The sequence below is a fragment of the Caretta caretta genome, chromosome 4, assembly GCF_965140235.1.
Source record: "Caretta caretta isolate rCarCar2 chromosome 4, rCarCar1.hap1, whole genome shotgun sequence".
Taxonomy (NCBI): Eukaryota; Metazoa; Chordata; order Testudines; family Cheloniidae; genus Caretta; species Caretta caretta.
In genome coordinates this window covers 94,915,131-94,942,791 of record NC_134209.1, presented here as the reverse complement: position 1 = coordinate 94,942,791, position 27,661 = coordinate 94,915,131, and the positions used below count along the sequence as shown (strand labels likewise).

The 27,661-nt window shown below is 40.6% G+C and overlaps 1 protein-coding gene and 1 long non-coding RNA gene across 3 annotated transcripts in view; one reads left to right on the top strand and one right to left on the bottom strand.

Annotated features, from left to right (window-relative positions):
* LOC125635859 (uncharacterized) overlaps nt 1–27,661 on the top strand; it is a 257,290-nt gene that overhangs the window by 4,345 nt on the left and 225,284 nt on the right. The gene's annotated exons all lie outside the window — the stretch shown is intronic.
* Nucleotides 801–26,370, bottom strand: ASAH1 (N-acylsphingosine amidohydrolase 1). Its single transcript, XM_048848120.2, is given in 15 exon segments — nt 801–1,493; nt 2,653–2,709; nt 3,508–3,631; nt 3,968–4,099; nt 4,776–4,857; nt 5,109–5,163; nt 6,568–6,712; nt 8,893–8,938; nt 10,310–10,384; nt 11,513–11,591; nt 13,331–13,417; nt 14,666–14,756; nt 14,961–15,007; nt 26,169–26,259; nt 26,261–26,370. Coding segments are annotated over 15 exon segments (1,311 nt in total). The 3' UTR covers nt 801–1,403.

Genomic DNA, 27,661 nt, shown 5'->3' with positions numbered 1-27,661 from the left:
CTCCAATGTGACCCAAGTATCTAGAGCACAAGTTAGTGTGTACACTACTTCAGCTTTTTTTTTAAGTTGAAACTGTTTAAGCTTTGGCTAATATTTTGGCGTTTCATTTCAAAATTGTGTTTTGTTCAGAAGTAGCTATTTACTTAGAGGGTGAAACACCTAAAACCATTCTGAAACAAAAAAGAAAAACCCACCCAAAACAAGCAGAGAACCAACAACAACAAAAAAAGTTTCACTTTGAAACAGTGTTTTTTGGGGATTTTTCAGTTCTGCCCAGGAACTGGAAAAACCAAACCCATTCACTCAGCTCTAGTAAGCATCTTCAACTTCTCCCTACAGTTTGAGTATTGTCCCAATTTACTAGTTCTGGTTTCTATAGTTCCTTTGTCCTTAACAACTGAGAAATAGAACCAACATTACTGGTTTTTCAAATACTTCTTATTGCAGTACACTCTCTGTACAGCTTTACATTATGGTTTTATCTGCTATTTAATAATTGGTGTTTATGTTCCTCACAGGATATTTTCTCTACTTGATGTAAGTTGTTTGCAATGTCCTATTTTCATTGCAAATGGCACACTGTTATATTACACCTGAGTGCATAGGTGTCTTGTGCACCAGTGACTCATACATAGGCACTTTGGATGTCAAAATATAGATATTCTCTAGGAAAATTGAGGAATATTAATGTTTTGAAACGTTATTTTTGTTAGAGTGCAAATGTCATGCCAAGGAAATAACATGGGTAAAAATCTCCCAAACACCAAAGTCTACTTCTGTCCCAGATCTAACACAAGACATTCCCCAACAGCTTGTTTATTGTAATAGGAGCTTCTTTATGGATAGGTCATTTTACACAGACATTTTAGAAATGCATCCTTAATAATGGAATAGCTGCATTAAACATTCTTCCAAACAATATAAACTCTTAATTTTGTTATTGTGAAAAGAGAGTAAGAGAACTCATTTAATCAACTGCCTTTTTTACACCATTCCCAGTTTTCTCATACTGGGAGAGGGTGCCATGCTAATGCAATTTTGTAGTTTAAAAGCATATACTCTAAAAAAGGAATTTTCAGATAGTGAACAATTGTGGTAACAAATTAGAAGGGACTAATAGGTGATTGTTGTATTACACTTACAGCAAAGATACTTGGAAGTAGAAACAAAAGAACGCTAGTTGTCTGACAGTTGTCTGAACGGTCAATAATTAAGGAAGCAGATGGATGACCTGTCCTACATTGGATCTATTCTTAGCTATCTGCAGATAGCTATCTATGAGCTTCTATCAAACTTCTGATGAAAAATCTGTAGGCTGAAGAGCCCCTTTCCAGAGGTACAGTTATTTTTATTGAAGGGTATCCAATTCCAACAGGCAGAGCTCATCCCAGATGGGTGAAGGATCACCATGGACTACAGGAACCTATGCACTCCCGCAGGTAACTTTCTGAACGGCCTTCCGAAACCTCCATCAGTGTTGTGCACACAGTCAGCTAGCAAGAGAAAGGAAACTCATTTTATCCCTCCTGTGATTCACATTTTACCTATTTCAGATAGTCCCTGAGGAACAGAGAGGATGAGAACTATTTGGCTCTTTTAGCTTCTAATATTTCTAGCTATGTATATTATGAGGTTTGTTTTTAGTAAAACATTAGGTGTATGCTGTAAGAGCAAAAATGATTATGTTCTTGCCATCCACAGAGGTAAAAAGCCTATAGTCTAGCCACTATGATTAGTTATAACTAGATTTAATCCTAATCCCATTGAAGAACCGACAAGTGTCCATTCTATGTTAAAAGAAAAACTTTAGGCATGCTGGGACGTAGCACCTTGAGCTGCAACCCGAAAGTTTTAAAAGAATTAAGTCTAAGTTATGTGGATTGCCAATTAACCAGTTTTGTACTATCCTTAATGAAGGCCCAGAACCTCTGAAATGTTTTTGAATCAGTGTATTTATAAAAGAGGAGACATTATCCTAAAATTTACATCACCCCTATAAAAATAAATCAAACACTTTTCATCCCTTGATCTGTGCTCCTTGACATTAGATTCCTTGCTCCTGGCACTAAGGAAGATAAGGTGTGTGTGATGACTCAATTTGTAAACAGAGTGGACCAGATTTATCCCTTGGTTATTTAAACTCTAAATTCATAGGTAACAGCATGAGATTTGGATGAGGTCAGATTCACTAAGTGTTTTTGCCTCTGACTATTTACAGATACAAGTTTAAATGATTTCATATACATTTTGCAAGTGCCAGAGAACTTTGACGCCAACATATTTTGAAGGAAGTTTTACTTAGGAATCTCATGTCAGTACTTCTCCTTGCTTGTGTAATTTGACTGCTGTTAGAAACGATTAGATGTTCATCCTTTTTTGATGAAGTTGGATTTGCTGCACATCCTCTTACCAAGCTAGTATGATCATTGCATTCTCACTGATGTAAAATAACCACTAAGACATCTACTGAAACATTTTCAAGACCAAGAATATTTTTTTTGTTTCAAGTGTCTACCAAAATATACAGAGATCAACCAGGGTCAAATTTGACTCAGCCATAAGTTGGTGAAACTCCACTGAATCTGGCCTAAAGTGATGTACCCACGTTGTGGAAATACACCACCACTGCAAGAAATGTGAAAAAATAGTTACCTTATTTAAGATAGGCTTTGTGGAGAGAACATCATAGATGGCTGGTAGGGAGATGTTCTGAAAGAGATGAGTAAATTGCAATTAGCTAGGTTTATATTAGCTCATGTTTACATACAAATTACATAGCAAGATCATGCTGAGAACAGTGACCTATCATCTTTGCTGACTACTTAAGCTATAAAGTTAAAGCAGACTGAAAATACATAACTCCCCAACCATCCTCCAGACATAAGATAAGCAGGCACTAGAGATTGGCAGGCCAGGCTTTGCTGAAGGTAGGGCAGTTTTGTAACATTTGGCACCTGTAAACTCAGCTGTAGTATTTTGCTCATGGATGAAGCAATCCCTATATGTAGTTTAGGAAGTGTTTTTATATGATCAGTTGTACCCCAACCTGCTTGCACTGCTGAAGAAAAAAAATACTTCAGAAATTGGAGTTTAAAAATGCAAAGCAGTGAGAGCCTCAGGCTAGCCCAGGAAGAAGCCTCCCATTAAACCTAGCAGCAGCCAGCTGAGCTGCTTTATACATACATTATGTAGGCAAATTTGCATCAAAGCCTTAGTTAAAAGAAAAGGAGTACTTGTGGCACCTTAGAGACTAACCAATTTATCTGAGCGTGAGCTGTAGCTCACGAAAGCTTATGCTCAGATAAATTGGTTAGTCTCTAAGGTGCCACAAGTACTCCTTTTCTTTTTGCAAATACAGACTAACACGGCTGTTACTCTAAAGCCTTAGTTGTTCCTGTTACCAAGCTAATGCCCTGAACTGCCATGGTTAGTGCAGACCCTTACTATGAGGTGGCTTGAGTTCAGATAATTTCAAAATACTAAATTAAGTTATTTTAAAATATTTACCTCTTGCTTTGTCTGGTTCATGCACTTCATTGCAGGTGTTCTACGGTCATCCAAGACAAGGGGAGCCTTCCAACGATCATAGTTTGTTTCCAACACGTACCATGTGCCCCTGTTTGCATTAAGGCTTGAAAAGAGATGTAAATGTGTGTTCATTTTCTGGTTAAATACTCCAGATACACTTTTCCCCCTATGCTAACTGTATCTGTATTTCACTGACGGCACTAGTTAAAGAATTTGAGATTCCTGAGCAGATTAGTGAAATAGCCTCAGATTATAAAAGCACTTTTTCCTGAATAAGTCAGATACTATATCAAAACGCTGCTTTTTAGAGTTTTTAAAGCTTTTAATCCAATCAAGCAATAAGATTCCAGAGTCAGCTTTTTAAGGAAAAAAGAGCTCATACATTAGACATAGGTGTGCCTATGTCAACGGAATTTGTCTTACTCTTAAGTGTACTTACTCCCAGACATCCAAGGCAGCTTGTCTGCTACGAGTGATCACACAGCCCTCTCCAGATTTGTTTCCGCCCAGTATGAAGTAAGCTGGAGCCAGTAGTCTTGTTTTAACCAGCTGGTCCTTTGCTTCTTGATAACTAAATAATGCATTAGAGAAAAAAAATGTAGTTCAACAAGACTCGTGTGCTTTAAGCCCTACGAATACCCAAACATTGATGCTCAAAGTATTTTCCATTATATCAGGCTTATTCAATAAGTAAAGTTTAATAGAACTATATAAAGTAACAATACTGAGTTTCTAGAAGTAAAAATTCTCCAATAGCAAGCTGCTCATGTTTACAATTTGATTTTCTATTAAAAAAGCCTATAGTTTTCTGGGAGACGTCTCCTGGATAGTTTTTTCTTTTAAGGGTTGTCAAGACAGAAATGGGAACTTTTTTATGACCCACCTAGTGGGTTGCAGCGAAACAAAGCATTTTTTCCCCCAATATCATGACATCCTAACTTATGTTAGTGTCTGAAGAGGTTCTGTCATGATACGCCACTCGAGAGGTGGAAGTGGTCCTGTTAATTTTAGCTTCATTTAAGAAAACAAGGGCTCGTCAGGAACCCCCACACATGCATGCCAGGAAAAGGTTCCTTTTCTAGCTTCTAAAAAGATCTACCACACATTTTCAAAATAGGCAGAGATGAGTTTAATTTTCAAGTTTCTAATAAGAGATTAAAAAAAGAGTAGGGGGGTTCTAAATGTTAATATCCACAACACTACCATGATAAACAAACCCACTGGAAGATGAGCAGAAAACACGTTACCTTGTACCGTTCTCTAGCACAGTTCTGGTGAGGAAACCCATCCACATACCATCTCTCCTCCCAAGAATCCACTCAAAGATTCCTGAAAGAAATCACCTGTTATAACAACTTTTCTTCATAGAGACACAATCTTATTTCCCCTTGACTTTTTTTCTTATTTCCCCTTGATAGCTTCTACATCCCTGGTATAATCCCTAGCCTCAGCTTCTCTGTTTTTCCCCGTCTTGTACATCTGACACTGACTTCAGTCTTTTTTTTGTGTGTAAGTTAGCAGATGCCCCTAAATTTTGAAAACTTTGCTATATATTCAAGAAACAAGTCTCAGTTACTCACCAATGTAGCCACCATCAAGACTGAAGCGCTCATTCATTGTAAGAGTGAAAATTCCCTGGGAAACAGTAAACAAAATGAGTTAGCTTTCATAATGAAGTGAAAGATACTTTTACTAATTACTGACACTGCAGTGAGTAACACTGTACTTTAAGGTGGACATATAGCCTGATCCTGTAATCTGCTCTGTGTGTGAATATTCCCAAAAGATACCAGTGGAACTACTCATTGAGAAAGGAATCGCAAAATTAGACACGTGCAGCAGAACCTCACTAACCTAGATGTGGGTAAGACCAGGCTGAACTGTATTCTGGGGTCTGTAGCCTACTGTAGCAAGCCACGAAGATTCTCCTGTCGTGCTAATCCAATGCTGGGGTCATTCTCCCTTCAAACCACTACAGGAGCATCACATCAGCTACCTGCCAATAATGTATCTGACCTCCCTTTTAGCCACCTAATTAGTCTCCCAGAAAGAGACCAGACCTTAGGAAAGTTCCAGGCTTGAAGACTTGCCCCATGGCATGGTCACTGGTACCACACTTATAAATTATAGTCGCACATGAAACTACCAAGGTGCATGAGCTTCCAGGTTAATTTCCCCAACCCCTCCTGTGTACTCCACTCCTCCAGTGGGGTGGGAAGGGAACTCAACAGCTCAGGCCTAGACTCCTGAAGGTGGAACTCACACTATATTGCTGGAGCTCATTTTACTGTGTTTGTGGCTAAAATGGTAGAGAAGAGTGGAACAGAGCATTTGGAGAAGATCTGAGGTGATGGTAAAATACAGGGAAAAGAGGAGGCAGAGAGAAAAGCCACCCGTTTGAGAAGCAGGGTGTATGTTTATAGTCAGTGTTTAAAATCTTGATTAAATCCCAGATCTCAGCTGCCTGAGAATCAAGACAAGTTAATTTAAAATACATGCCTACGTTTGCCAGGAAGAGAGATGAACACATAACACTAAGAACACTGACCAAGTTCAGCTCTTCGTCTTTTTGGGAATCACGGGTGATCTCATTTTTTGCTTGCTCACAAAGCTGCTCATCTAACTTTTCTTTTTTTAAAGCCAAATCTGTGCTGGATACAAGACCGCACGATTCTGAATTTTGAGTGTGTGTGAAATTTTCCTTTAGCTATACAAGCTAGCTTCAAAGTTCAAGTATTTTATGTGGGCAATTTCCTTTTATAATGAAATTGTGCAAATCAATGGCATTTTCCAACAAGTATCCTTTCTTCTTTTTCCATTCTTTGGAAGCATACATTTCCATCTCAACTATAAGTAAACTTGGATGCTATAACTTGTGTAAAGGGCTCAGTTACAAAAGATGGACAATCTCTGAAGGTGCCAAATGAACAAGTTTCAAACCTGTTCCTAACTGATCCTTAGAAGGAAGGTTAATCTTGCTCTAAAAAAGGAAAATCTGAGCCAGAAAGTTTTGTGGTGTTGCAAACAAAGAACACTTACTGGTTTGATTCCAGACACCATGCCCACATATCCCGCAAAGTTTGTAGACTTAAATACTGTTTTGTTGTTTCTCTGGAAGTCCAGAGTCACCACTAAGGGCTTCAGTTCCCGAGTTATAATCCAGGAACTATTTTTTATGTCCCACCTACAGAAGGAAAGTGTGCATTATTAAGACAACTCTGCTAACCCATGTTATTATACAGACTGCAACATTTAGCTATGCATTAAATGTACACATAAACCCAATACAACAGTGTTCTTAATTCCACATTTAGCATTACTTTTAATTCCTTACTTCTAGCGAATCTATGCATGAAGAAAGTGAAAATCAAATTTATAAAATGCAGTTTATGGGTGAATATATGGTTTTAAAGACCCAATACTGGCCCACACCTGATTGTTCAGTGCCAAACTGGACCTCTACGCAATACTTACTAAGCCACCCTAACCCTATTAGTAAGGGGTCATGAAGTGATCTCAACTGTCATAACGACCCCACTTTTGGCAGAGATTACCTGGAATTCCAGGAGCTACTGAGACTTTTAAAGCACCCCAAAGATGTATACCTCTTGGTGGTCTCCGCCATGAGATTTGATCACCCTTTGTCCATCTTTAGTTTAAAGTCTCAGCCAGGTCCTTATCTTATACAGACATTGAGAAACCAAAGACGCAATATTATCAGGATTCATTAAAGAGACATAGAGGTTTTCTTTGTTGAAAACCGAAAGAACCAGAGTTGAAGTTGTTTGTGGGGAGGTTATTATTGATATTAGTCAAGGGAAATTTGAAAGATGCTGAGGAGCACTGATCAATGAAGCTCGAATAAAAGAGCAGAAGTTCTAGTAAAAATATGGAGAAGTAGTTATGGTTAATTTGTGGAGGTATTAGAAAAACCTAGATAAAACTGACATTTCAGAAATGTAATGGGTGAATAAGTTAATGGAATTCTGAAATTCTTGGCTATAGAGACAGTTGGAAGGAAAACTACTGCCAAACAATGGAGCTCACTCTATTCAAACAAAGTGAGTGGAAGGGAACATGATACAGAAACATTAGAAGATATATAATAGTGAGTAGACTCCAGCTCTGGACAGAACAGATTGTGAATACTGAGAGAAGTCAAGAAAACAATGACCTGTACAATAACGGTTACCCAAATCTAAACTGAATTGTTTAGAGACATTTCTCAGAATATTACACAGTTGAGTCTCTAGTCCATCTGTCTATAAGCAGCAAGGTGTACTGTAGGCCTCAGATACTAAGGACATATAACTACATGATTATAGTTATTTAACAAAAAAACTGAAAACAACCTGAAAGTACAGTGATAGGCAGGTTAAACATATACAAATTTAAAAAAACAAAGCACATTAAGCAGCACCAGAGATAATTTTAAGAGTGGTAAGATCTCACCCTTGTTTCGTACTCAGTTTACTATTTATACTGTTTATGGTTTACAATCTCTGAGCTAAGAAAAATACAAACTGGTCAAACTCTTGCACTACCATGTGGCAATATTTGGGATGCAAACTCTCCAAGAGAATTTAGAAGATCATTCCATGGAAACATTTCTACTGATCTTAGGAGATGTAAAAGCTGAAGTCTGTCTGACCCAAGCTATCCTTTTAAGGAAACTCAATTCCAGAGTTCACACTGATGGTGCTGTTGTGCGGTATGTGTGTATACACACACAGGACCATAAAACAAGCAGCAGGAATAATCCAGATGACATGGTACAAGTGCTTCTTCAGTTCACATGATGCTATTAGAAGAATTAGATATTGACCACAGCCAAAGCTTGGTGACCCCAGTGATCCACTTCTTTTCTTTTACACTGTGTGTTGTGTGTCTTGTGCCACAGCAGATGCTGTGCTCTGGAGCGAGTTCCACCTGCTGGGACAGAGTGGAGCACACAGAGTGCAAGTGTTTCCAGCAACTATTCATGCCCATTCCCTGGTGTGGGTGAGCGGGTGGGGGGGATTCACTTGGGCCATCTATGGGGTTCTTCCATGCTAGCAGGACAAGATATGATTTTTTAAAAAACGGAACAGCCATTTCTGCTAAGTATGGAAGAAGGGTCATTTTACTACTTGAGGTAAAGAGCTGTACTCTTACCCTGTACTAGTCTTTTTCATTATACCAGCAATATACAGTGAAGAGTTAATTAGTAACAGTAACTAGTTGTGACAAACAATGTGTAAATGTTAAATTAATAGCTTGTACTGAAAAACAGCAGAGTAACATTCACGCCTCGGTTGCTTTTAGGACTCTTATTCGGAATCATTCTATGATTTCTAATGGGCAGATAGACACACATGTACTTACCCCAGAAATAGTCCAAAATCTAAATTTCTAGCATGGTACAGCTTTCCTGGATTTAGAAGAGAAGTTATTTTAATATATTTTTAAAAACAGGCATGTCTAGGGGGTTAAGGCTCTGACTAAAGAAAAACAGGCAAGCTGAACTCATAGCAGACAGATTTTTATAACTGGATGGTGTTGTGGGTGTTCTTGCTATACCAACATGGATGCTAAAGAATACCATTCTATATTAAGAATGATTAGGGAGACCAAAGAAGCTACTTTTGCCAAAAAGATATTTGGAACAAGTCTGCTTCTAAAGCTTTTCCTTTCTAAAATTTAATGTTTCCTAACCTTAGCGTTTTTTCTCTGACACTTGTCCCATTGTTTTCTATATCAAAATGGACTCCAATCCCCAACATTATTTGGGGATTAAAATACAATTCTCCCAGTTTTTCCATTACTTGTTTTTTAAATAATATGGAATGTTATCAAATTAACATGATAGAACACCTGAATGAATACATAATCAGGTAACTTTAAAAATGCTGTGTCTTCTTGGAAAGGCATTTCAACTACCCTAGTAAATCTGAAACCTAGGCAAAGTTATAGTAGTTTACAGATTGCTAATAGTGTTTCAGAGTCCCTGGAATGATGAATACAAAGCAGTTCCAGTTTACTGCTTCAATCCACAGCTGTTTGAGGGTTTTGTTTTAAATAAGTAGATGATCTACTCTGTTTGTAAAGGTGTTTTTTTCCCCCGCTCTAAAAACTCTGTTTATGGGAAGAGTGATCATGCAATATCAGAACTCATTTCCAGGAAGGGAAAAAGCAGCAAATGAAATCCTCATGTCATTTGTTCACTGAATTCACTCCTACCCTCAAAACTATCACCCATTTGGCTGAAAAATGGAAGACTCCTTTTGCGACAACTCATATTAGTGTCTGTGCAGTTTAGGAAGGGGAAAGAATGGACCAAGAAAACAAAACCAGAAACCCAGTTCTCTCACATAGCAACTGAGAACACTGCAACGATGGAGTGATTTTTTTTTTTTTAATTCAGTAGGTATGAATCAGCCACTTAAAACTATTTTGGTTTAGAGTTATATAAATGCTGCCCATCACCACAGTATCTGAGCACCTTCCACATAAAGTACTGAACTTGTACATAGTGCTCTTTATCTCTAGATCACAACATGCTTTACAGTGTTCAATATCATCATCGCCTCTACTTTCTAGAAGGGGAAACTGATGCAGGAAACAGCAACCTTGAGTAAGTCACTTCATCCAGCTGGACAGCAACAGAGCAAGGAACAGAAGCCAGCAATAGCAAAGTTCCTAGTGGACTATTATCAAAAGCTCAACCAAAAAGTATTTACACAGGACAAAAGCCATTGCTCCCATAAGATTCACAATAAAAGTGGTTAAGAACAGACTTTACCTGATTTGTCTTCTGCTACTATTGAAGTGCATACTGTAAAGATTTCATAGAAGATATTAAACAGAACAATTTCTCCTAGGAAAAAAAAGGAGCATTCAATCCAAGTGCCAGACTGTCAATAAAAAGAGTAGCTATTAGAAAAGAAGTCTATTGGAGAAAGGAGAATCCTACAGCACTACCTATCTAGAATTTCAATTTGACTCTTAGGGTTTGAGTCAATGGCCAGTTCACTTAAAGGCAAGAGCCTCAAGAGGTATAAGGAGCTTCAATATCTTAAGAACTAAACTAACACGGGGCCTAGATTCTCTTGCACCTATGTGCCCACCCAAATCTGACACTGAAGATACAGCTTTCCTTGTTCAGCAACTTGCATCACACAAGATCTTCAACATAGCACTGCTCGTGCTGCTTGCACACTGCCAGGATTGTTGGGGGGAAAAAAGCACAGATCAGCAGTTCTCCTGATCTGCCTGGATTCTGGCAGAGAATATGTAGTACCCAGAGATCCAGTGTGAGAGTCTGCACACACACCTTCTATTAGCATGTAGAGTACATACGCTGCATGTCCCCCTAGCACTGGTATAAACAGCAGTGTAGATGGTGAGGCATTGCTTAGGCAATTCAAGTCACATCTGAACCCTGTGGGTATGTACTCTACATGGCTCTCCACATGTCCAAGCAGCACCTCCCCAGTCTACAAGGCTATTTTTAGCAGTATGGCTCTGGCAGTGGGATGCCTTTCATTTGCATGTGTAGCTGCGGCCTGCTTTTTACTATGGCATGTAGCTACACATAGCCTTTCTGGGGAGAAAAGTCCCACAAGCACTCCTACCCCTGCCCCTCTTGGCATGTTGGGAGTGGGTGTAAGGAAAGGCAAAGAACTCTCAACAAAGGAGTGCTGCAACTTCTAGCAGTCCTAGATTGAGAGCCTCCATATCTCTCAGCAGAAGATCTGCTTCACAAGGCCATCAGAGAGAGGGCATGGTTGGACACAAGGGTTACAAGTTGCAATCTTTCAAGTGTCATTTGCTGTCATATTCCTACAGATAATGTGTTCATATAAAGCATCATTAAATTACCATTATATACTGAATAATTAGGTAGTGTAGGCTAATGTGATAGATAAATGCACTGCAATTTTAAAGGGGAGGAAGAAAAATCAGTGATTCAGACATTATAGAACTGAAATGTTGAAATTATTACCCAAAGGAATGCCCGAAGCATTTGCAATCCCTTTGAGCTCTTCATTGAAAGGGTAGGGAAGGGTGGAAATCAGCCGAACCTGGGGGACAAAAAAAATACCAAACCCACAACTTGTTTAAATTGTAACTGATGATGAATAATATCTTGGTCTCTAAACAGAGGCTCTCTCCTCCTTATAGTCACATCTTTCTAGGCTGACATTGTAAAACTGGACACTGAATATCTGCAAATATTTGAGGGGTTTGTGGAAAAAATTGAAAAGCAAGGAAGCACCTTAAGAATAAAAATTAGTTTATTAAAATCTCTACACTCAAACAATGGAGATGGGCACAACGTCCAGTTAATTTCTGAGACCACAGACTTAAGACCAAGACAAGACCCAGGCACCATTCACAATAATGCTGATTAGGGGAATCCCTACCTACTCCCCGCCACAGAGGCGAATTGGAGTGACACGAGACTGTTGTATATTGTGTAGGGACAGACCTGGCCGCCTGCTGCCTTCAGGATGAGGCAAGCAGAGTTGTCTAATGTTATGTCTACACTGCAACTAAGAATGCTTCCCAGTCCAGGAAGACAGACACACACAAGCTCTGCTTAAGATAACCTGGCAAAGAATTAGCTGACCAGCTACAAGCCTGCCTGATCCCCGGGTCCATACTTGGGTGGCTACCCTATGTTTCAACATCCACTCTGCTCTTTTTAGCACATTAGCTTGAGCACGTCATCTTGCTCCCTGCTCAGGTCCTGTACCAAGTCTGGATCAACTAGGCTTGAAGGTTTGACCCAAAGAATCTAACTTTTATTAAGAGTTTTAAAGATAATCATTTCAGTCAGTTTAGCAGCTGAGGAGGTCTAAAAATTTACAAAGGATAAAAGGGAAATTGCAGTGTATACAGACATGTCTTACAATATAGATCAGCAGATTTATCAACACCACATCTGCAGTTTCTCTTGCTTTTGTCCCTTTTACCCTTTGCAAAACTGCACATAGTAAAATGGTACTTTTAACTCCAGATATTACTGCTGCTGCTCAAAACTGTACTGTTTCAATTCAGTTTTGCCACACTCGTGAATTACTCACAAATACTTCATATATCTGCTCGTAGTTAAAGGGGAGGGGGCCACAGTTTTGCTGTTAGTCCAAAACAATGGACTCTGATCAAGACCGTTTGGTAAATTTATAAGTGCTGTTGTGGTCAGACACTTGTCACATGCAGTGAACTAAAGAAAATGACTAAGTAGGAGTACAGCACAGCAGAAAAAACAGCATTGCAGTAAGTCTGTTTTGTTAAAGAGACCGTCATTTTCAATGGCGTATGAATTTTCCTACTAGATAGACTACGTTCAAACTTTCTTGAATTCATAAGAATTCCCCCAAACAGAACACTTGCAATAATTTTTTCCTCAGTTTAGTATCTGTCTTCCAATAGAATTTAACTCCAGAAAATAAGTTTTCTAAACTAAGAGTAAGTACGTATCTATCACATCTGAAGTCTCAGTCTCTGGATAAGTAACAGGCTTAACCTACAGCAAGGGAAAAACTTTCTAACCATAAGGGTAGTTAATCTCTGGAATAGGCTTCCAAGGGAGGTTGTGGAATCCCCATCCAGGTTTTTAACAGGTTGGACAAACACCAGTCAGGGATGGTCTAGGTGTATTTGATCCTGTTTCTGTGCAGGGGGCTGGACCTGATGACCTCTCAAGGTCCCTTCCCGCCCTACATTTCTATGGATTCTAGGACTGCATTCTGGAGGCTAGGGCATGCAGTTGGAGGATTAAAAAAAAAAAAAAAAATTAGACACTGAAGGTACTTACCAACTTAGTATCCACTATTTCAACCGCTTTGCCACTAGGGACGAATGCATTTGCTATATTTTTAATACTCTGAATTACAGTCTTCAACTAGAAAGGCAAAAATTTTAAGTTAATAGAGTTCAAGATTGCGATACTTTTGCATTTTAATATAGGAAATGATAGGAAAATGATAATCTGATGCTAGTGATGAGACAAACATTGCCAGTCTCTGCAGCCATTTAAAGAGCCCAATTCTGGAACCCTTACTCACTATCTTATTCACACAAGACGATAAGGGCCCTACTCTAAGAAACTTCGAGTATATACACTGGAAAAGCTTCAAATTTTCTCCACTTGAGAGCACATAACAAATGCAGCCCTGTTGTAAATGGTGCAAATCCACTGATTTGGTTTACATGGTTCAAGAGGGAGTACATGATCTAAAATATAGGCAGGTGTTTTCCAATCTAGCTAAAAACAGATTCCTAAAACTTGCATTTGGGCAAAAGCAGAACTAGCTTAGTTTTAAGAGGTGATTAACAGTCCCAGCTGGCACTGAAGTCAATGCAAGAAGCTCATGCCCAACACATCTGGGGAAAAAAGCCACTTCTAATTAGAGGCCTAAATACGATTTTTAAGGCTAACTTTAGAGACCAGCAAATTTGAAAATTTGACACAGTTCCTTTTCTCTTTAGGTTCAAACCAAACACCTTAATATTGTTCAAGAGTTATTCCTACCCAATGGCTTATTAGATGGCTTGAATGAACTAAATTTAGTGACCTCTTTCCACTCCACAAAAAACTCCACCACAGTCGGTGCCTTAATTTACAGTGTTAGGAAGGCCAAAAACAGTATGGTGATGAGGAATGTACTACCCACTCAGCACCAGAGTCAATTTCTCCATATTAGGAATGAGGCATACTGACTGGATCATGTGGGAAAGTTAAGACTACTGCCACTGTATCCTGCGTTTGTGGATAGAATACTTCAGCCCCCAGAAGGCTGTCACTCTGGCACAATTCCCCCGTAATAAACGTGTTTAGATTTGAAGAGGAAAAGAAAACTTAAGTCCACCTCAGGAAACACCACTCTTCAAAGTGTTCTAATTACTAGTTAACTTACCTTCTATTAAGTCAGATCTAGTTTGACAAACATTTTGTAGGAAGAAAGTGTTTACTTAGCCATTTTATTTTTTTTTCTGGTCAAGACCTTAAGTCAGATCAGTTTAAGTACAGAAGACTGGAATTAGAAACGTTAATCATTAAATATTTCAAAGATAAATTCTTCCCACTCCATGAAAAAGTTATATACAAGTTATTAAAGCTAAACTTAAGAGCAAAAGCTTTATTTCATACCTCCATTTTTTTGTCACTCATCAACTTATCCCATCTTCTGCTGGGTGGTAAATCAAGATTTATGATGTATATAGGAACCGTCCCTTTAAATCTGAAAAATGAGTACCAAAGTTCATATTTATATAGGTTTATACATTTGTGCTATACCAAGTACAAGACCAAAACTATGGAAGAGATGTTTTCATTTGATTCTGTTATGTAAGCAAGCCAAAAGCTTAAACTGCTTTTTTTTCTTCCCAATTCACTGTTTTCCTGTAATGTGGTAGAAAGTGTAGTAGTAATTTGAGTTACTCACGTTGGTCCTGTAGGAGGATATGTTTTACTTCTGCAGTCTTCTCCAAACTAGAGAGAGAGAGAGAGAGAGAAACAATACTGTTTAAGAATGCAAGGTGGTTTTTTTTTTTTTAAACCAATTTCTTGGTTATCTGACTTTTGTTTTTAATATGCCAAGTAGTCTTAGGTTTTTGGTCCTTTTAAATGAAGCATGTCCAGTGCCTCTGTGCCAGTACAGGTGCTTCCAGTTTGACCAATTAGGGGGACCAGGAAGCACATGCAGCTATAAAGGATCAGGGAGAAGCACAGAGGGAGGGCAGTTTTTGGGGGGAAAGCTACAGAGGTGTTTACTGGCTGACCACCCCAAGCTAGAGAGGAATTTACCTACTGACCTCCAAGCTGGAGAGCTGAAACCAAGGACCAGAGAAGACTAAAGGCAAGGGTACAACAGAGGGGTTTACCCAATGAGCGCTACATGCTGGAGAGCTGGAAAAAGGTTAACAGGAGTGAGGTATGTTCCCCTAACATGGATGAACTCCCAGCAGAGAGGGGTCCCTGCTGGGAATAGTGGGGTTGGACTCCAGGTGAAATGGTTAGGTGGCTGTCCTGGCAGAAGGCTAGGAGAGGACCAAAGAGGTACTGGGAGTGTGGTATGTGCTATGTCAATGGATTAGATGCACTGGTGGTGATATAGATGGACTATGCTTTGGGACTTTTGTTTTTGATTATTTGCATGATGTTTTTGTAATAAATGGGCCCCAAGGAGGGGTGTTGAAGCAAGAGAGCCTGCTGAGGAGTCCTTAGAGGGCCTGACAGAGGAAGTGGGACAGTAACCCTGGCCTTAAGGTGCTCAGACACAAGGGGGTACTTCAGGATGACCGGGAATCATTCATACTTTTATCATGAAGGATAATATAACCCGTTGGTTAGCTGAGCAATCACAACAGGCTGGGAAAAAAATCCTGTATTTTGGTAGTCCAAGCTGAACAAGTGAAATTATTATTTATTGCTTAGTGGACAAGCTAATGGCTTGCACTTAATCCTATATATTAACTGATTACTCCTACTGTGATCAGAGGTGCCAGTGATAGCACTTAGTATTTACAGAGCATTCTGTTCATAGATCAGAATAATTCAGAAGCGTTAAGTAAATCACAACACACGTGCAAGACAGGCATGTTAGATAGTATCCTTGTCTTACAGATGGGTGGCAAAGGCACATACAAATTAAGTGGTTTGTCTAAAGTCATGACAGCTTGCTATATGGTACAGACATTACCGACTGCTGACGTGAGCAGCTAAACTGGTGCTGAATAGGACTTAAATACAAGGTAACATTTGGCACCATTTAATTAATTTTACATTCAGCACCAATATAGAAACTGATTAACTGCAAGCATAATCCCAAGCATATCAGCTGCACCCAATGAGTACTCTTTTTGTAGTATAGGGAAGTCTAGGAGTCAGCATCAGGGTCAGAACCCAAGTCTTCCTGCTTCCAATCCTGTGATGCACCAGCTATTTCACTCTGGCAACTCGCCTCATTTGACTTGTAAGTGTAGCCAGCTAACAGAAGTAATGGAAAAAAATTACCAGCCTGCTTCTGAGTTTTGTTCACCCAAGTACACCCCACATTGCCCTACCGAACAAGGGCACACTGCTAACAACATAAGTGCACCCTGAAGTGTTTTATGGGCACAAATGCCATTTACAAGTAAACAGGCAGAAGGTCAATTATTTGCAGTTTGGTTGCACCAGTAAGAAAGATTAAGTTTGTCCTTGACAAATGGGCATACAGCTCATTCAGACTAAACAACTGACAGCCAACATATCAGTGTTCAATAATCTGGATGGAGATGCAAGTTGTCCTTGGGCAACTCATCTTAAATTCCCTAGATTCATAAATTCAAATAGCCTGTGACATTGTGCAAGATACCTTCTATCTTACAAGTTATTCCATGGTATCAATCACAGAGGAAGACAGGACATTTAAAAGCGTTAAAGTTAATTCATACTTGTGCAATATAATTGGTGAGAGGATTTTTGATCTGTAACAAATTAATCTAGCGAAGAGATTTTATACCCATCAGAGGTTACCCTTTGGCAGCTGCTTCTTACTCTTACCCTGTTGTGCTAGTCACAGCTAAGAACAGTCATCAGCAGAGCGCTGAATAAATGTAATACATTTGTATTCTTGCTGTTTTGAGTGATTGGTAAGAAACTTTATGAAGGGAATCACAGCTCATGCTAGATGTGACTATAAGAAGTAAGCAGATTCATGGGCATGAACACAATGTTGCACAGTTATAACATCCTCTTCCTAATTAAGACAAATGTAAAAAAAATTCAAACTTAGAGGCAACTACCAAATTAAGGAATCTGAAATAAGGAAGCTAGCTGGAGACATCAGGTGACTGAGAAGGCTGTAAGGAGTCAGAATTCTCATGAACAAAGGAATTCTGAACAGCAAAACTGTATCTTGTGAAACTTTTACATTTCACAATACTCAAAAAGGAAATATTCCATCACATGAAACTGTTTAACAGATAAAGCAAAATTAGGACTAGGTCAGGCAGTTAGTACAGTGCCACTTCAAAAATAGATACCTGGCCGAAAAACATTGCTAAACAGACAAATATTCAAGTATCTCAAAATGATAAATGGTTTTGTTGCCACCATTGTTTAAAAACATTATCCCTTCACAACAAAATTATAACACAAAACTAGGTAAACAGTATAAGTTTGCAGACTTCCAGGCAATGCACCCAACTGCTTATTAGTTATCTACTGTTAAGGGAAAATGACAAATTTCAGTTTGGAAGTTTGTCTCTTTTTTTAAGTGATAGCTGGATACTCTAGAATCCTTTTCTTGATAAGAAGCTCAATATGGTAACCTAAGCAGTCTATATTAATTGAGGAAATATTATTGCCTCTAGCAAATTGAACATAATAGGACATTAGCTTGAAATCCAACCTTTTTTTTAAGTTTGGCGTTTCTAGTCCTACATATGCTGTTATATTCCCCCAGCTAATTTTGGCTGTTCTATTATCACTTTTGCAAGGCTTCCCCTTTCTTTATTTGTGTAAAATAACCCACATAGTCATAGGGGGTGTGGGGTGGGTGGATGAAACTGTCCTTTATGTCCAGAAGTGACTTTTCTCTAGTCTTTCAGTTATAGTCAGTGTGTATTATGTCACAGTTAGTTAAAACACCACCCTTACTTTATTTTTAAAGTTCAAGAAAACAGACAAGTTTCTAGGTGGAGGGTTACAAACACACACTGCTGTTTCCAGATCTTCAGACAGTTCTAGAGCATCTACTATTCATAGCTTTCCTAAGCAAAAAGCATAAAATTGACAAGACTGATTAGTTTCACTGCTGCTGTTCAGAAGCTTCTCTGGAGCAGCAGTGAAATTGACACATTTCCCAGCAACAGAATGAAATTAGGAGCAGGTCTGGAGCTATTACTGTGGTAAGGGAGACCCCTTCCTTTACAACTATCATGAAGCTGGAGGAAGGATAGAGGAGACACACCCTCTCCTCTCAACAGTCAGGCTGCTCTTAGTAGACAGATCTTCTCTTCACTTTCAGAAGCCATGAAAGTGGGCTTCAGGTATGTCAGACACTTAATCAGAGGCCGCTACAAAAAGCGGAGCCTGGAAGCAGGGGCCTGAAGCGGCATCTTGTTAAAAATTCCTATACTTTCCTCTTTCTCAATAGCTAGGGAATTTTGGTTGAAGATAGGATAGCTTCTTGCTTGGACATTGGCCCAGACAGGTTGCATCTTTCTTACCAACTTTTTGCTACCAGGTTTTGATTGTTAAATGTCGAGTAAAGTTTTTCTAAATTTCGTGTGTACATGAAAGTATGTGAGGGTGCGTGGCAGCATAAGTTACGAAAGAGAAATACAATAGATTGTGGAGGAGAAGCAGAAGGAAAAATATATAATGGAGGAGAAAGGTAATGCAATGCAGGGAAAGAGGTAAGATGGCTGAAGACCACATAGAAAAGATACACCATGATCAAAGTGAGTGAAGCCAAGTTACAAAGAAAGGGAGTCCAAAAAAGTCAGCTATCCATTTACTCAGTTTATTAAATAGAAAATTGACAGTTACATTTAAATACAGAATATAGCTGTTAACTGCAGGAAACATGGTGCCACAAATTTGTCACTGTAGAGTAGCATTAGTGCCCAGATTAGTAACAGTTGGGTAAACTTTTCAAGCCCAGCCTATTTACATTTATAAAGTTCACCTGGACATTTAAATTGTCCATTCTGAGCATTCCAAGCAACAGGGATTTCATCATTGCCTTGGAAGAATATTCTGTACTCCAGAATTTCTGGAAATTTTCCTCACTACTCAGTCTAAGATTTCCCTTACCTAACCCTATTATTCCTAATAATCTCCCTTTGCACAACTATAACTTTGAATATTATTTTATAGATTAAAGATATCACATTAAAGCTAACAGACTAATTGATATTCAGCATTTTTTTGTAACTAAAGACAGCTTAGAATTCTATGTTCCATAAAACGGTTTCTTTACCTCTCCCATTACAGGGCAGTATTCTGCCATGCTGTAATAATCCTACTGATGTTTTTCATCCTTCAGAATAATAGTAACAAGTAATATACAACTTAACAGAATTGCAGACAATGCAGATACGGCAAGTGAGCCCAATTTTCTTTTGCTTTTAGTTCTATCTAAATTGAAATGGCAAGACAAGTTTTGCCCTCAGTTACATGTGTACAACCCACTGAAAGCATTCAGTTACAATCTGTGCAATTCTCAATACAATGGGGTTACACACAGCTGTAACTGAAAGCATTAGGATATAGGATATTTAATACTAGTGACAAAGTGACAAGAGAAACCAGCTTGATTGCCAGTGGTATGAAGTATACTTTAACCTAATGCATCTGCATCAAATCAAGAGAAACCTGAAGTTCTTTAAGAAACTGAATCACACAAATTAAAAGTTATATAGTCATCCACTTCACCACCAACTCTCCCACCACACCTCTAAATAGCCTACCCCAACACATTTTCACACTAGTGCCTCTAAACCACTACAGTAGTATGCTCCATGTGAACATGGAGCCCCAAGGATACACCTGGGTGCAGTCAACTACAAGATCAGGATTTAAGAATCTGGCTGGATTTTTAGATCCCCTTTGCCTCCCTTCAGTTACCTTTGCAGTACTTTCATTATAAACATATTACAAATATTTGTTGTACTGGTGAAGGCCACATTTCATATTTTAAAAGGTATGATCACTTGTTCAACAAGACCTTACGGTTACATCAAAAAGTCATGTATAAATTAGAATTTGAGTATTTGAGTTCATTCATATGCAATGTTCTAACAGTATTCTGTATCAAGCATGCTTAGAGGAAAACAATCAAAATGAGGAACTCTGCTTACAATGTATTCAGGACATATATAGCATGTCTTCAGACAAAAGTAAGAGTGTCATTTCAGTGTTTTGAAAAAGGATACAGTAGTAGAATTCAGGTTCACTTAGAATCATAGAATATCAGGGTTGGAAGGGACCTCAGGAGGTCATCCAGTCCAACCCCCTGCTCAAAGCAGGACCAATCCCCAACTAAATCATCCCAGCCAGGGCTTTGTCAAGCCTGACCTTAAAAACTTCTAAGGAAGAAGATTCCACCACCTCCCTAGGTAACCCATTCCAGTGCTTCACCACCCTCCTAGTGAACATTTTTTTCCTAATATCCAACCTAAACCTCCCCCAATGCAACTTGAGACCACTATTCCTTGTTCTGTCATCTGCTACCATTGAGAACAGTCTAGAGCCATCCTCTCTGGAACCCCCTTTCAGGTAGTTGAAAGCAGCTATCAAATCCCCCCTCATTCTTCTCTTCCATAGACTAAACATCCCCAGTTCCCTCAGCCTCTCCTCATAAGTCATGTGTTCCAGTCCCCTAATCATTTTTGTTGCCCTCCGCTGGACGCTTTCCAATTTTTCCACATCCTTCTTGTAGTGTGGGGCCCAAAACTGGACACAGTACTCGAGATGAGGCCTCACCAATGTCAAATAGAGGGGAACGATCTTGTCCCTTGATCTTCTGGCAATGCCCCTACTTATACAGCCCAAAATGCTGTTAGCCGCCTTGGCAACAAGGGCACACTCTTGACTTATATCCAGCTTCTCGTCCACTGTAACCCCAGGTCCTTCTCTCCAGAACTGCTGCCTAGCCATTCAGTCCCTAGTCTGTAGCAGTGCATGGGACTCTGCACTTGTCCTTGTTGAACCTCATCAGATTTCTTTGGGTCCAAACCTCCAATTTGTCTAGGTCCCTCTGTATCCTATCCCTACCCTCCAGCGTATCTACCACTCCTTCCAGTTTAGTGTCATCTGCAAGCTTGCTGAGGGTGCAGTCCACACCATCCTCCAGATCATTAATGAAGATATTGAACAAAACCGGCCCCAGGACGGACCCTTGGGGCACTCCTCTTGATACCAGCTGCCAACTAGACATTGAGCCATTGATCACTACCTGTTGAGCCCGATGATATAGCCAGCTTTCTATCCACCTTATAGTCCATTCATCCAGCCCATATTACTTTAACTTGCTGGCAAGAATACTGTGGGAGACCGTATCAAAAGCTTTGCTAAAGTCAAGGAATAACATGTCCACTGCTTTCCCCTCATCCACAGAGCCAGTTATCTCGTCATAGAAGGCAATTAGATTAGTCAGGCATGACTTGCCCTTGGTGAATCCATGCTGACTGTTCCTGATCACTTTCCTCTCCTCTAAGTGCTTCAGAATTGATTCCCTGAGGACCTGCTCCATAATTTTTCCAGGGACTGAGATGAGGCTGACTGGCCTGTAGTTCCTCAGATCCTCCTCCTTCCCTTTTTTAAAGATGGGCACTACATTAGCTTTTTTCCAGTCTTCCAGGACCTCCCCCGATCACCATGAGTTTTCCAAGATAACAGCCAATGGCTCTGCAATCACATCCGCCAACTCCTTTAGCACTCTCGGATGCAGCGCATCCAGCCCCATGGACTTGTGTTCATCCAGATCTTCTAAATAGTCCTGAACCACACTCTCCACAGATGGCTGGTCGCCTCTGTGACTGACTTGAACTGGGACTGTATAGAACATTGTTGCAACCAAGGTCCTGTAGTAGCACCAAAATTGTATAACAGGGGTCAAATAAGGTGTCTAAGACAAGGTTACGGTTTTCTGGTTATGATTATGCAATCTGTATGCATGTATCATTTTTGTATTTAAAGTTAAGTATTGGCTCTATACTGTCTGTATTTCAAACTTGTGCTATGCTTCTGCGTGACACCCCAGACAAGTTGGTGTCAGCTCTGCCTAGCCTGCTTGATGGCCCATTAAGGACCATCAGCTATACAAGTGACCCACTGAGAGAAGGCAGACATGCCTTGTGACTCAAGCAAGGTATGCAGGGACATGCCTATGGACAGAACTCTGAGGTTTTTCCATGCCATGTGATGGACAACTTGTCTTTGGAACAAAGAAAGACAGACCACATGGCAAGAGAATATAAAAAACTGCTGCAGCTCCTCCATCTTGTCTTCAATCCTGCTTCATACATTTGGAGGAGCTTTGCTACACTGGAGCTTTGAACCAAGGACTGAAAGCCATCCCAGCTGTGGATGTACTCCAGAGACTTTATTTGAACCTGCAGTTTATTCTATCACTGCTGCAAGCCTGAACCAAGAACTTTGCCATTACTGTATGTAATTGATTCCATTTAACCAATTCTAGCTCTCATCTATATTTTTTTCCTTTATGAATGAACCTTTAGATTTTAGATTCTAAAGGATTGGCAACAGCGTGATTTGTGGGTAAGATCTGATCTGTATATTGACCTGGGTCTGGGGCTTGGTCCTTTGGGATTGAGAGAACCTTTTTTCTTTTACTGGGGTATTGGTTTTCATACCCATCTGTCCCATAATGAGTGGCACTGGTGGTAATACTGGGAAACTGGAGTGTCTAAGGGAATTGCTTGTGTGATTTGTGGTTAGCCAGTGGGGTAAAACCGAAGTCTTCTCTGTTTAGCTGCTTTGGTTTGCCTTGGTGTGCATAGAACTCCAGCCTTGGGCTGTAACTGCCCTGCTTTAAGCAATTGGTCCTCAATTGGCACTCTCAGTTGGGTCCTGCAAGAACCAGCATCGTTACAGCCTCCTCCCCACACTGTGCTGCCCAGTGCAGTAATCTGGGAGCTGACATTCTTTGTGAAGACAGGCAAAAAAAGCATTGAGTACATTAGCTTTTTCCACATCCTCTGTCACTAGGTTGCCTCCCTCATTCTTCTTGTTGCTAACATACCTGAAGAAACCCTTCTTGTTACTCTTAACATCTCTTTCTAGCTGCACCTCCAGGTGTGATTTGGCCTTCCTGATTTCACTCCTGCATGCCTGAGCAATATTTTTATACTTCTCCCTGGTCATTTGTCCAGTCTTCCACTTCCTGTAAGCTTTTTTGTATTTAAGATCAGCAAGGATTTCACTGTTAAGCCAAGCTGGTCACCTGCCATATTTACTATTCTTTCTACACATCGAGATGGTTTGTTCCTGTAACCTCAATAAGGATTCTTTAAAATACAGCCAGCTCTCCTGGACTCCTTTCTTATGAAACAAGAAAACTGTTACCTAGACCACAGAAAGTCATAAAAGGAAGCAATTGTTCTGTTGTAAGTTGCTGTGGACTAGGGAGAAGAAAGTCAGAGGACTCTTCTTAAAACAAAACTTAACTATATTGGCAGAAAGAACAGGAGTACTTGTGGCACCTTAGAGACTAACAAATTGATTAGAGCATAAGCTTTCATGGGCTACAGCCCACTTCATCAGATGCATAGAATGGAACATATAGTAAGAGGAAAATATATATATTTTTTCATACAGATAAGTTGGAAGTTACCATACAAACAGAGGCTAATTAGTTAAGATGAGCTGCTATTAGCAGGAGGAAAAAAACTTTTGTAGTGATAATAAAGATGGCTCATCTAGACAGTTGACAAGAAGGTGTGAGGATACTTAACTCAGGGAAATAAATTCAGTATGTGTAATGACCCAGCCACTCTGTCTCTATTCAAACCCAAGTTAATGGCATCTAGTTTGTATATTTATTCAAGATCAGCAGTTTCTCTTTGGAGTCTGTTTTTGAAGCTTTTCTGTTGCAAAATTGCCACCCTTAAATCTTTTACTGAGTGGCCAGAGAGGTTGAAGTGCTGTCCTACCAGTTTTTGAATGTTATGATTCCTAATGTCAGATTTGCATCCATTTATTCTTTTGCACAGAGACTGTCTGGTTTGGCCAGTGTACATGATGGCATATCACATTGGTAGATGTGCAGGTGAACAAACCCTTAAGGCACGGCTTATGTGATTAGGTTCTATGATGGTGTAGCCCATGAAAGCTTAGGCTCTAATTTGTTAGCCTCTAAGGTGCCACAAGTACTCCTGTTCTTTTTGCGGATACCGACTAACACAGCTGCTACTCTGAAACTTGTCATTATATTGACAGGCATTTAAGTTATTACTGTTTGCACAGCTTCCAGCCCAATGAGGTCCCAATTCTGAATGAGGTCTCTAGAAACTACTGTAATCCAAATATTCAAACATTTTTTCATCTCAAAGTATCCCAAAGCACTTCACAAATGTATACACGCAGCTCACTTCATCTACTACTGAAATGAAGTTACAGGTATTGAGAGGATTAATTCAGAGGTGTAGGAAAGTTACAGGTTTCAGAGTAGCAGCCATGTTAGTCTGTATTCGCAAAAAGAAAAGGAGGACTTGTGGCACCTTAGTCTAACAAATTTATTTGAGCATAAGCTTTTGTGAGCTCTAGCTCACTTGCTGCATCGGGCTACCTCAAAAGCCAATTTGTGTAAATTTAATCAGCTAGGAGTTTAACTAGCTTGGATAGACTTCTGCTATTCTGGTTATTGCACAAACTTTCAAGTGTTTTCTTTTTCCACTGAAGAAAATCCAGGCTTCAATTCTGAAAAGTTCCCTGGGACACTAACTTCAGTGGAGTTTTTAGAGAAAGTGGGGTCTTACAAATGTTCTCCCATAGGCCACCACCCCTGGTTTTTCTGTGTATTATCTTGTCTGTACATTTCCTAACCCAGGGAACATGTTAATTGTATGTTTTGTCATATGAAGCAGAATAATAAATACTTCTGGTTACTCCTAGAAGATCTCATTTAAATACTAGTTTTCTGCCTATACCTTCTACAGAGAATAATCAAGTTTTCCCAATAAAGTTCTGCACATTTAAATCACCCTGCTTAAACAACAAGACCACTGGTTAACTAGTTCAGGGCATCACTAAACAATGTAAACAGCCCCAACCATCTCCTGCTTTACCGAATAAAGCTGTACATTATAAATAACCCATACAAAGAGTGGTTTGGGGCAAATAGTTAAGAAGAGGGGAACCCATAACTTCAGCAGCGCATAAAACAGGCTGAAAAGCAGTTGCTCTTACTGTAGACTATACAGTACCACTTTCTGCACAACAATACACCAAGCTCCTACATCATTAACAAGGGCTACCGTTTATGAGTTTGGCCACCTGGAATTCAGTACCTAGATAAGTGGCCTAACTTTCAGAACAGCTACACACCCCCAGCCTCCCCTGAAGCCAGAGGATAAGATACTAAGAGAAGCAGTCAGGAGCACTGCACCTATGCCATGCTGGAAGGTCAGGCTGCAGTGCCGAATTTCGGGAACCCCACTCTGAAAGTTTAGACCGATACCAATTACAAGAACAACTGAAACCAGCTTGACTCCCAGGATCCTAAGCCCCCACCTACTTGCTATTAACCCAGGCGCGGCAGCCCACTCCTCTCTCAGCCTAGGGCGGTGCCTTGAAGAGCGAGGTGCGGCCCATGCACATAACTAGTACCGACAAGGCTCCGCGTCCTCCCCCGGGGACCCAGAGGCCGAATCAGGCGAGGGCCGCCTCTGCCTGAGAGGAGAGCGCTGCAAAGGGGCACAACCCCAGAGAGTGCCCGGGCCGGTGAGGGCCGCGCTCCGTCCCGCAAGCAGGGGCAGCCCTCGCCCGGCCCGGCGCAGCTGCAGTTCCCCCCGGTGCTTCCCAGCAAGGCGCTGCGGGTGAGGCTCGGAGAAGGGCGAAGCCCCGCACCTCCAGCCGTCACCCGCGGGGAGTAGCCCTGCAGCCTGCCCCACGCAGCAGCCCAGCATGCCCCGCTCACCGGGTCCTCGGCCAGCGCCGCGAGCGCCGCGGCGGCAGTGACCGCCAGCAGCGACCAGCGCGAGATACTCATCCTGCTGCTGGGCCCCGCGCACTGACTGAGCCGGCACGCGCAGGAACCAGGAGAAAAGCGGCGTCATGTGACTCGGCTCTGAGACCACACCACCCACGCCCAGTGTGTGGCGCGCCACGTGACCCATCATCCCCAGGAAGGTACCACTCACGGTGGAGGGGGGAGAGAAAGCGAGGGATGGTCTGCTGGCACCCAGCGAGAAGCAAACAAGGGGCAGTGCAGGAGTCCGAGTGCGGGCGCTGGGCCAGGTGGCTCAGCAGGGTGCAGCAGCCCTCGGCACACGCCGAAAGCGGCATAAGGAAATGCTTCTTTTGCACCCCCCACAATTGGCCTGTGGAACTCACTACCACGGCGATCCAGAGCCGTCATAGCAAAAAAGGGAAGGGCTAGTTATATGGACAGTGAAGTGAGAACACCCAGCCTTGTATTAGTTAAGATTAAAACTGTTTCAGGGCTATAAGCCTTCATGCGGCCACCTGGAATAACGCAGGCACTAACTTCCTGGAGTAAGGAATAAGTTTCCCTCATGGGCAGATTATTCCATAATTGTCCACTCCAGGGTTTGTTCCTTTTTACTCCTAGGCGAATTCTGCATCAAAAAATTAAAAATTCTGTGCAGAATATTTTAAAATTCTGCAAAATTCTACATATTTTGTTTGTCAAAATAACACAACCATAATCATGCTGGTTTCAATTATTTTGGTAATTAAACTGCAATATAATGGATGGAGAATTGGAGTGGGGAGCATTGGAGGAAATCCCCAAACCCCCTCTGTCTAATAGTAATGTAGCTAGCATTGACCCTTTCTTCTAGTTGTTAGTCAACAAATATATGGCCATCTGCTCACTGTTACATCATAGGCAACTGAAGAGCAAGTGAGGGCTGGGAACTCAAACTCACAATATTGGCTACTGACCATCTCCAGAAAGGTCAGTAGCAAACAGTTCATGGAGCACATTTTGATATGAAATCTTTTCAGTCCCAAAATTTAGACAGGTTCTAATCACTAAAGCGCCATAAGCATTTCTAAGGCCACACTTTACAATAAGGCTCCTTTACATCACTCTGGCAATGTAAAGGAGCTTTAAAATTTTTACACCTGTTTTATACTCCTGGGGGAATTCAGTAAGAAGAATGAGAACACTTCACTAAGCAGGCAGACTGCTACATTCTGTTCTGCCTGAGAGGATAGAGTCTGGTCCACACCTACCTCCTGAGAAACACCCCAAAGCCCTGCCCCTCCACACCAAGCATACCACAATAGCGAGTGAGAGGAACAGAGTGTCTCTCTCTCATATGTATGACTACCCAGCTCTCCTGTCCCTGCGGAGATTTGTGTCTCTACTGGCTGCTCCGGGCAGCCAAACTGATCTGTCTGCACTGCCGGGGAGGGGCACATAACCACTCTTGCGGCTTCCCT